Raw genomic sequence first — 9,393 nt, 5'->3', positions numbered from 1 at the left:
AACAAGTGTGAGGGCCAAGTTTTTTATATATAGATATTTTTTCTGATCAAATTGACAGATTGCCTGTGTTAGTAAGGGAATGTAGACAAAATTATTTGAAAGTAAGATGGTCAAATGTTCTAAAGCTATTACTGAGAATGCATTAACAATATTAAATCCAGTGGCAGACGCCATATCAGATCGTTCACTCACCATAAGGGTAATTGGGCCTTCATCTTGGAAAATTGTAGTTTCAAGCTATATTTTTGATATGCAATTATTTTTCTGTCCACCTTTTAGTTCTAAAAGCCAATACCAAAAATCAAATGTACTAGTATTACTGTAAATCTAATCTTGAAGGTTTTCCTTAAGCCAAAATAAAAAGATGAAAAATTATGAAGCCTGCCAAGACAAACATTTTCACCCACAGACAAAGAAAATGAACAGAGAAGAAAATAGATAAGGACTCTCAAAGGTAGTCTACCTGTTTTTCCAAATCAGTGCACTAAGAGACTCCTTCTTTTTTGTCGGAAGTTCATAAAAGGAAGCATTCGTCATGATTGAGGCTAATCGTTTGACCCACATGCAGAATACACTTCAGGATAAAGAGAAAATCAGTTAAAGTTTATTGTACAAAGAGTTTAAATGTGTCTTCTTTGCCCGGGGTATGGAATGGCCGGAGATCTGAGGACGGAGTAGATGAGAGGTGAATAAGTTAAACTGAAGGAGAATGAGTGATTGAGGAGAAGATTTGTCACCAGTCGTAGGGATCTTTGAACCAGAGGTTTCTTTATGGAGAATCTTGGTGGTGAAGCAATAAAACTCAGGAGGCACAAAAGGTAACAGCCACTGAGAACCTGCAAGGAGATCACAAGGGAGGCTTGAGTAAAACACTCAGAGAGGAAACACACTGAGGGGCACAGAGTACCATGAACGGCAACACTCAGGCGTCAAAGGACTGGCTTCTCTTAGACACTGGCTGACGACAGATAGGTTGCAGGTGTGATGACTGAACACCTGAGATCGACCTCCAGACAACACAGCCTCCTGATTCCATCTAGATGAGAGAAAGGAAAAACGGCCCCACAGAAACCAAAACCCCAGCTTCCCAACAGTCGGAGCCCCAGCAGATTCCCAGGAAAATGTTGTCATCCATGAAAGAATGTGATGCACAGACCGACACCAGAGAGAGGGAAAAAAGAAAAGTGAAAATAAAAGTTAAAATATTATGTCTGTGGATTCAAAAGATGTTTCCAACTTTTCAGTCAGCAGGTTTTACAGCTTGAATAGAGAAAAGGACGAATCCTGAAATCCAGTGTATCAAAGTCCTGGGTTGTGTGGTCACTTGCAGCTCAGCATGAAAATGTAACTTGTAATTAAGCATGACTGAAAACCTGAATTTGTTCATTTGCTGTATAAAGGTCTATTCCAATAGATATTTTAATACTCTTTTTACAGGTATTAAAGTATATAGAATAGAATAGACATACATTTGTCCTTCAGTGTAGAAATACCAAGTGTACAGCAACAACTAGTATTGACAAAAAGAAGCACACTAACTGTACAAAAATACCAGAAATCAGTGCAAAGAACAAAAGTTGTTTTTAATCAGTATATATTGTTAGTATTGTTGTTTTTTATTATTTTATTTGCACTTTTAAAATATATTATAGTGCTATTGCACCTCAGATGTGCAGTAATGTCAGTGTGTAGCTGGTGTTTTACAACGTTTTAAATCTCCTACAAAATGGCTTTTTGTGCTGGTCCTGTAGATCACCCTTACCCACAATGGGATCAATATTTAGATCCGTCACACAGTGGGCCATTGGCAACAGTTTAATAATGTAAAATCACCAACACATAAAGTCAGCTGCATTATTTTCAGCGCTTAAACATCATTTCTGCTATAAGCTTAATTATGTAGCCTAACAAATGGAATATAAGAGAAGCAAAGGAGACCAAACGCTGTAACTTCACAGAGCTCAGTGTTGGCACACAGAAGAGTTTAACTCATAACTACAATAAACTGTAAACAGCAGTGTTAGAATAATTATGTATTGTTATCATTCTTACATTAGTAGTTTTACTAGTGTGTTTTTCATTCATAGGTTTAGTATTCACACCCCAGAGAGGAAGATTCTGTTAAACCGTGTGAAAGACAAAACTTGCTTTTTCTGTAGACCTTGAAGCTGCAGCTGATTTCTAATCTAGGGATCATAGTGAGTTAGTTACTGTGTTCTCTTTCTGCCTTGTTTAAAATAGGCCCCCCTTGATTTATTACCTCCACTTTCCATTTTTGTATTAAACGACTTGTTCTAATGCAGAGAGTCAGAACGCATGGTAAACTCCTTAGAGAAATGGTTTGCCATGCTTTCTCCTTTTGCAAAAGACTTGATTGAAAACTAAAACGTTGTCTGTGGTTGTCTTTTTATGAAGGTTTGAGAAATACCTATCAAGCAATAAAACATCTGGCCAGTTGCTTGAAGCTGTTAGCTGCTTAATTTAGCATTTAGTGCAGCCTAAGCACTCAATCAGCTCGTATTGTTCTCCTGTGATAGAGACCTCATGTTTTACGATGTGTTTACCACAGTGACCTGGTCAAAGGAGGCATCATAAGACAGAGAAAACCCAGTTACTCATAGTGCATTGTGCAATTCAGTAACAAAGAAATTCGTCGTTTGTTGTAAAATTTCAATTTCAACTGAGAAGCATTTCTTTAAGTCATACTGACCACAGGACCTACGATCACAGGACCTACGTTGTGACCTTTCGCATGCGAAAGGTCACAACCGTGATCCTTAGAGGTCACTGGAATACATTGGGGATTTATTTGATTCTGCACCAAACAACAAGTCTGATGAACTGACTTTGAAACGGGGTGAAGAACATGAAGCAAAATAGCAACATCATGAAATGGTTAAAACTAGGTCATGTCATGGTCAGTTTTGAGGAATCACAGTCTCCTCATTCTGAAGAAATTGTCGGAAAAGGGAACTATAGGTGCTTACTTTGCGAAATGCTTAAGCTGGGATTTTGTGAGGGAAGTGATGCAAGCCCTTATTTTGAATCGGAAATAATTAAAAAATAAAATTCTTACGATTTTAATTAGGAACATAGGTGCACTATTTAAGCCATCGCAAGGAATAGTGATTTGGGCATTTTAAACAGAACAAATGTGTCTACTTGAACAAAAAGAAGATGCTCTGTGAAGATCTCAGGATTTAATTTAACATGAAATATGGAAACACTCTGTTTGGTGACATCCATTCTCAGTTAATGCATACCCCTTAAACATCATTTTCCTATAAGGTAGGGATGATAAATTTGATCTTAATCTAACCTCTGGATTGACAAAATGCCAAATTTCCAGATTAAAAAATATCTAAATGGCCAAATTATAGTTACATATATTTATTTTTATTTGCAGAAAATCATAAGTTGTTGGACAAACGTGTTGCTGAAAGAAAGGTGCCTTGTGAATTTTTCTGTTAATTTCTGAACTCTTCCCAAGTTAAAACATTAGTGTTGTTGTTTCTAAATGAATATTAACTTGTTCAGTTTGCATTATTTGAGCTCTGACAGCACTGCATCTTTTTTGTTACTTTGACCATTTCTCATTTTCTGTAAATAAATACTAAATTTTTGTTTGGAATTTCAGAGACACGTTGTCAGTAGTTCATAGAATAAAAGAATAATATTAATTTTACTCAAACATAAACCACCAAAAAGTAAAATCAGAGAAACTGATCTTTTTAAGTGGTCTCTTAATTTTTTCTAGAGCTGTAGGTGTGCACTTCATATAAAGTCCCTGCCCCTGTTGTGCTACCAAAGTCCACTGTTTAAAAAGAAATTTAATATTTTACATTCACCCCATCACGAGAAAAAGACCAACATTCTCGCCCAGACCAGACATCTGGTCTCTTGCATTATAAACAAATAAAACATCGTCTAAGTATGAACATCTCTCTCAGCTGTGACAGATGGCCGTATCTCTCACCCACAGAAAGCCGCTGGACGAAGCTGTTATATAGTTGTTAGAAAATTCTTGTCTCTGTCCGTGTTATTCCCCGAAACCCAATTAGAGGGATTTCCGAGAAGTATCCGGCTGCAGGACCCAAACCACACATTAACCACAGACTACATTTATGAGACTGCCAGATCATTAGGTACACTGGTTCAAAACCTTATTCACTAAGAAGTGAATCTGCGACATGAAGCCAAGTGGCTTCAGGTGAAGTTCAGAGGGTCAGATTATTAACAAAAAGTGATTAAAGTGACTTTGGACGTAGCATAGCTGTCGGTGGCAGACAGGCTGGTCAGAGTGTTTAATAAATAAGGGTTCTACTAAGATTTTCACGTGCCATTATGTCTTGGGTTTATAGAGAATGGTCAGAAGAAAATATACTTTTCATCAAACAGGAGTTAAGATAGGAATGTTTTATGGTGTTGGGATTCATAGGGGAACGGAGGGACTGGTTCTAAAGGAGAAAGACAACAGTGACTTAAGGTACCGTTTCTTACAATAAACTCAGAGGGACTCGGAGGCCGGTCCCAACTCGGAGGCCGGTCCCGACTCAGAGGATGAGTCTGACTCGGAGGATGAGTCTGACTCGGAGGCAAGTCCTAATTTGGAGGCAAGTCTTGACTCGGAGGCAGGTCCCGACTCTGAGGCAAGTCTTGACTCGGAGGCAAATCCTGACTCAGATCCCAGTCCCGATTCAGAAGCAGGTCCCGACTCAGAGGCAGGTCCCGACTCGGATCCCGGTCCCGACTCGGAGGTCGGTCCTGACTCGGAGGTCGGTCCTGACTCGGAGGTCGGTCCTGACTCAGATCCCGGTCCTGACTCAGATCCCGGTCCTGACTCAGATCCCGATCCCGACTCAGATCCCAGTCCCGACTCAGATCCCAGTCCCGACTCGGATCCCGGTCCCGACTCGGAGGTCGGTCCTGACTCGGAGGTCGGTCCTGACTCAGATCCCGGTCCTGACTCAGATCCCGGTCCTGACTCAGATCCCGGTCCTGACTCAGATCCCAGTCCTGACTCAGATCCCGATCCCGACTCAGATCCCAGTCCTGACTCAGATCCCAGTCCTGACTCAGAGGCAGGTCCCGACTCAGATCCCAGTCCTGACTCAGATCCCAGTCCCGACTCAGATCCCAGTCCCGACTCAGATCCCAGTGCTGACTCAGATCCCAGTCCCGACTCAGATCCCAGTCCTGACTTGGAGGCTGGCTCCATGTCTGGTCCACTTTTAGAGGCTTCTTGAGTCTGAACAACGTCTGAATCGTCTCCACAGCAGACAGCATGTTGAATCCACTTCCATGCCTTCCTGAGAAAATCTTTCTGAAGATTAATTTTCCTAGAACCTGCCAGGGTTCTTCTGAAACTCTGTGTGGGCTTGTAAAAACTATTGGGTTTTCACTTTTGTTTATTTTAAACAGCAGTTCTCTAACTACATCATCATTGCCACAGAGAAGTTGAAAGATGTCTCAGCAGAGTTTTCTTTCCATCTCGTCAAAAAACACTAAATCTATGTCCTTTACTACGTCACTCCTGGAGCTTTCATCACTCGTCTTTAATGCGCTGTCCAAAATGTCCAAATGAATTTTGTGTTGACTGACCGGAGAATTAACTGATCAGTTGGTGATGTCATGGACTTTATGACATCACAGAGGCATCCTTAGAAGGGCCTCATGACACAGACATTATTTGAAGTCATGCTGATGACATCATTGTCAGCAGCATGGCAACTGTTGCTAGGGGTAATAATAGCACACAGTGAGCATATGAAAAAAATTAATCCTTGTGCATTAAATACATTTTTCCCACAAGTCTGAGCTGGAAGTGACCTGTGCAGCTTCGCCAGAACAGGTTGGGCCAGGGAACCATTGGTCCCTCCACTTTACCCCCCTACACATTTTTATTAATAGTGTGAATGAATGCTGCAGGCATTCATTAATGCTGCAGGCATTCATTAATGCTGTAGGCATTCATTCACACCATTGAGTCCCACTTTTCTGGTTGCTCCGTAAATTTCGCCTCACTTCTTCTTCTGCATACTTCGCTCTATTTTCACCATTCAACTTTTATACTATCCAGCTTGCTCTCCTAATGCCGACTATTTCTCTTGGTATTCATAACCTTCATACTTTTTGTAATATTCAGCTTTTTATGAATTTTTCACCCCATGGGGGAAACCGCTCCATCCTGTGGCAGAATTGAGAATTACAATATAAAATGTCTGTTGTGTTTCACAGTGGATGTTTTAGTTCCTGCCTATCAATGGCAATCAATCATCCAGTTTCAGGCCTGATGGAGGACACAAGGCAGCGGCCATTTTGAAGTTGGGCAGTTTAACAGCTTTTATGCTGTTTAACACCTGGGAATAATTTGACCTTTTGATGTAGTTTTTTTGTGCTGCATGTGGCATGTTTTTTGTAGTCACAGTGTAAACGATGCCTCCAAACAAATGTTGATATCTTACGAACCATAAAAGGTTTGGATTTAGGGGCGTGCCATGGTGGCGTAGTGGATAGCGCGACCCGTATTTGGAGGCCTTGAGTCCTCGACGCGGCCGTCGCGGGTTCGACTCCCGGACCCGATGACATTTGCCGCATGCCTTCCCCATTTCCTGTCAACCTACTATCAAATAAGGGACACTAGAGCCCACATAAAGACCCCCTGGAGGGGTAAAAAAAAAAAAGGTTGGATTTCATTCACTCACCGTTTTTATCAGAATAAATAGGGGAACGTTTCTGTCTTTTTAAAATTTTAGGTTTTACATTAGTTTTTTTACATTGCATAGAATATATTACTGTAACTCTACATGCAAGTGGAAGCCTAGATGCAACCATTAGTATTTTAGCTACTTTTAGCCTTTTATATAATTCTACCTTATAAACTGCTTTGACCCTGCGGTTTAGGTTAGGAACCGCTGTTCTCCAGCAATTTCTAATAGTGTTAGAAATTGTTTAGGTGGAATTTTTCCATTATTAAAAAGCTTTTACTTGTCTTCAACAGTTTTTCTGTTATAATAATCCCATTTAGGCACTTTGCAGGATTATAATTTGTTCTGGTGCGTCTGCCTATTTCTTGCATTTCTGCAAGTCTTCAGCAGTTGATTTCAAACGTTTTGGCATCTTCAAGAAAAGCATTAAGCATTCACTCTTACATTTTGGCAGGAATGCACACTTTCTAGTTTCCTTCTGTGCCTCGTTGATGAACTGGTGACCTGATTCTCACTAGTTTACCTAAAAAATGGTATGAAGTGGATGACTAATTAGGGGATTGGTGCCAAAACTTAAATCAGGCAGTGGTAATAAAACACCCGGAAAGTTAAGTACAGTAATTTTCTAAAATGCAGGTGAAACTTCATACCAAAATCTTAAAAGAACATTTATCCAGATAAAGTAAAAATGTCCTTAAGTTAAATTTAAACAGACGTTGTAGTTTAAGTTTTGAATTTAATGAATAAGAACTTAATAAATCTGAACTAGTTAAGATAATGTGTTTCTTCCCATTTAGATTTATCCAATGTTTAACATATTTTTTACTTTCATCACCTCTTTTTTGTCGCCAAAATCCAGATTGCCTGTTATACCAAAGACTGATGACAAACTTTCTTGAAGATTTTCTGTTACCATGTCACGCATGTCCCTGATTTCTGAAAGACTGTAAAATACAACAATAAAACGTTTTAAACCTTCACTGTGAGGATTTACTGACTTATCAGACGTTTAGCAGCAGCAAGTCCGGCTGCACACAGGCCGGTGTTTCCCATACCGGCATTCCTCAAGCGTGCCGGTTTACTCAGTGACTCCTTCACTGAGTTCACAGTGAAGGAGTCATTCCCTTCAGCATCGGAAGCAAATTAAAGGAAGTGGTGGTTTCTTCATACTACAGAAGAATTCAGATGGATTACAAAGTAGCGAAAGTGAAAAAGCAGAAAGTAGTTTTTTTTTCTAAGTTCTTTGGAAGGCATATTTTTGCAACTGTGAGTGTATAAACGGCGAAGCTCATGGCATTCCAGAGTCAGACAGCAAAACTCACAGAGAGGAGAAATCCTTCAGTCTGGAGAGGAGAGATCAGCTTCACTCATTTTTATTATCTGAGACAAACATGAAGTCTGCTGTCCAGCTCGTCGTTCTTCTGGCCTGCGTCTTCCTCTGCACGTCGGGAAATCGTAAGTGTGCTGTATAAAGATGTTTTTGTTTTATTGGGTATGAACGATCTTCCTATCTGACGCTGCAATAATTTCTCCCCAGCTATTACGAAATGCCGTTGTATAAAGACGGTCCCAGCAGTGAGGCGCCACCTCATCGCTGATGTAAAGGTGGATGAACCGAATCAGATTTGCAACAAGCAAGAAGTGATGTAAGTACCTGAGGAAAAAAATTGTCGAAACGACACTGAAGGCTGAGAACTAATTTATTATTCCGTTATTGCAGAGCCATCATGAAAGACAACAATCAGCGCTGTCTTGATCCGAAGTCAGATTTCACCATAAGACTCCTGAAGGAGTTTATCCCGTAAGTGGAAAAAGTAGTCCTTTGAAAATGTTTTTTTTTTTTCAACTTTTACATAAAAGTTTATATTGGTATTTAGTGGCAGCTGCAGTAACTGTAAAGCATCAGTAAACAGGAATCACATGATTTTTTTTTTTTTTTTGCTGCTGCAGAATTTCCTTTCTAGAGTAAAAACCTAATTCAGACCATTTTTAAAGAAACATGAACAGTGATGGTTTAAAAATATTCACCAGTGCTTTATCTTCTTTACAGGCAGAGGACAGCATCTGCAGAGAAACACTCAACAAAAACAACAACAACGAAAACAACAACAACAACAACAACTGCAGCCACTACAAAATCAGCAGCAACATCAACTTCTGTCAGACGGCAGTGACACTGAAGCTGCTATTCAGTCTGTTTGTGTTGGTTTAATTTTATTTAAGTCTACAAACATTTGCACCAGCAGCTAAAACTAAAATATTTATTTCAGGCAACGACAGGCTTGTTAATCAGCAAACTGTGACCTTCCAAAATATCTGTCAGTTTGTACTTTAATGTTTAATCAGTGAAAGTTAATGCCGTGTACAAGAAAAGCTTTGCTTTATTCCCTTTGGGAAGATGGGTTTTTTTTCATAATTTTGTTTAATTCAAATACGTGTGTGTATTTTTGTCTCTTATTGCACTGTACATAAAAACCACATGCTGTTGATGGTTACATTACAATAAATACAAACGCAAATAAACACCGCTGCATTCTGCTTTTACTTTATACTTTCTATTGGTAACAACAAAGGACTTCATAGTAAATCTGAGTCTGTTCTCCACTTTATACCAATATTGGCATTGCCACTGTATCTCAGCCCAATTTTATGTTTATAAAGATTAATGATGCCAACAGAACAAATG

General features: G+C 39.6%; 1 protein-coding gene across 1 annotated transcript; it reads left to right on the top strand.

Moving 5' to 3' along the window:
• The first annotated feature begins 7,950 nt into the window (after window positions 1–7,950).
• Window positions 7,951–9,245, top strand: LOC114157833 (C-X-C motif chemokine 9-like). Its single transcript, XM_028038998.1, has 4 exons — window positions 7,951–8,162; window positions 8,245–8,353; window positions 8,428–8,508; window positions 8,758–9,245. Exons 1-4 carry the CDS (start codon window positions 8,099–8,101, stop codon window positions 8,879–8,881), a joined length of 378 nt encoding a protein of 125 aa, XP_027894799.1. The 5' UTR covers window positions 7,951–8,098; the 3' UTR covers window positions 8,882–9,245.
• The last annotated feature ends 148 nt before the right edge of the window (window positions 9,246–9,393 follow it).

Source organism: Xiphophorus couchianus, chromosome 14, assembly GCF_001444195.1.
Source record: "Xiphophorus couchianus chromosome 14, X_couchianus-1.0, whole genome shotgun sequence".
NCBI classification, from domain to species: domain Eukaryota; kingdom Metazoa; phylum Chordata; class Actinopteri; order Cyprinodontiformes; family Poeciliidae; genus Xiphophorus; species Xiphophorus couchianus.
The sequence above is the reverse complement of the archived record's forward strand: the minus strand, read 5'-3'. Positions and strand labels throughout refer to the sequence as shown.

Bases quoted from the DNA above. Each gene is read 5' to 3' on its own strand.
- LOC114157833 (XM_028038998.1), top strand. From the start codon at position 8,099: ATGAAGTCTGCTGTCCAGCTCGTCGTTCTTCTGGCCTGCGTCTTCCTC. The intron at 8,354-8,427 runs GTAAGTACCTGA...CCGTTATTGCAG, and splicing joins TGCAACAAGCAAGAAGTGAT to AGCCATCATGAAAGACAACA. The intron at 8,509-8,757 runs GTAAGTGGAAAA...TCTTCTTTACAG, and splicing joins CTCCTGAAGGAGTTTATCCC to GCAGAGGACAGCATCTGCAG.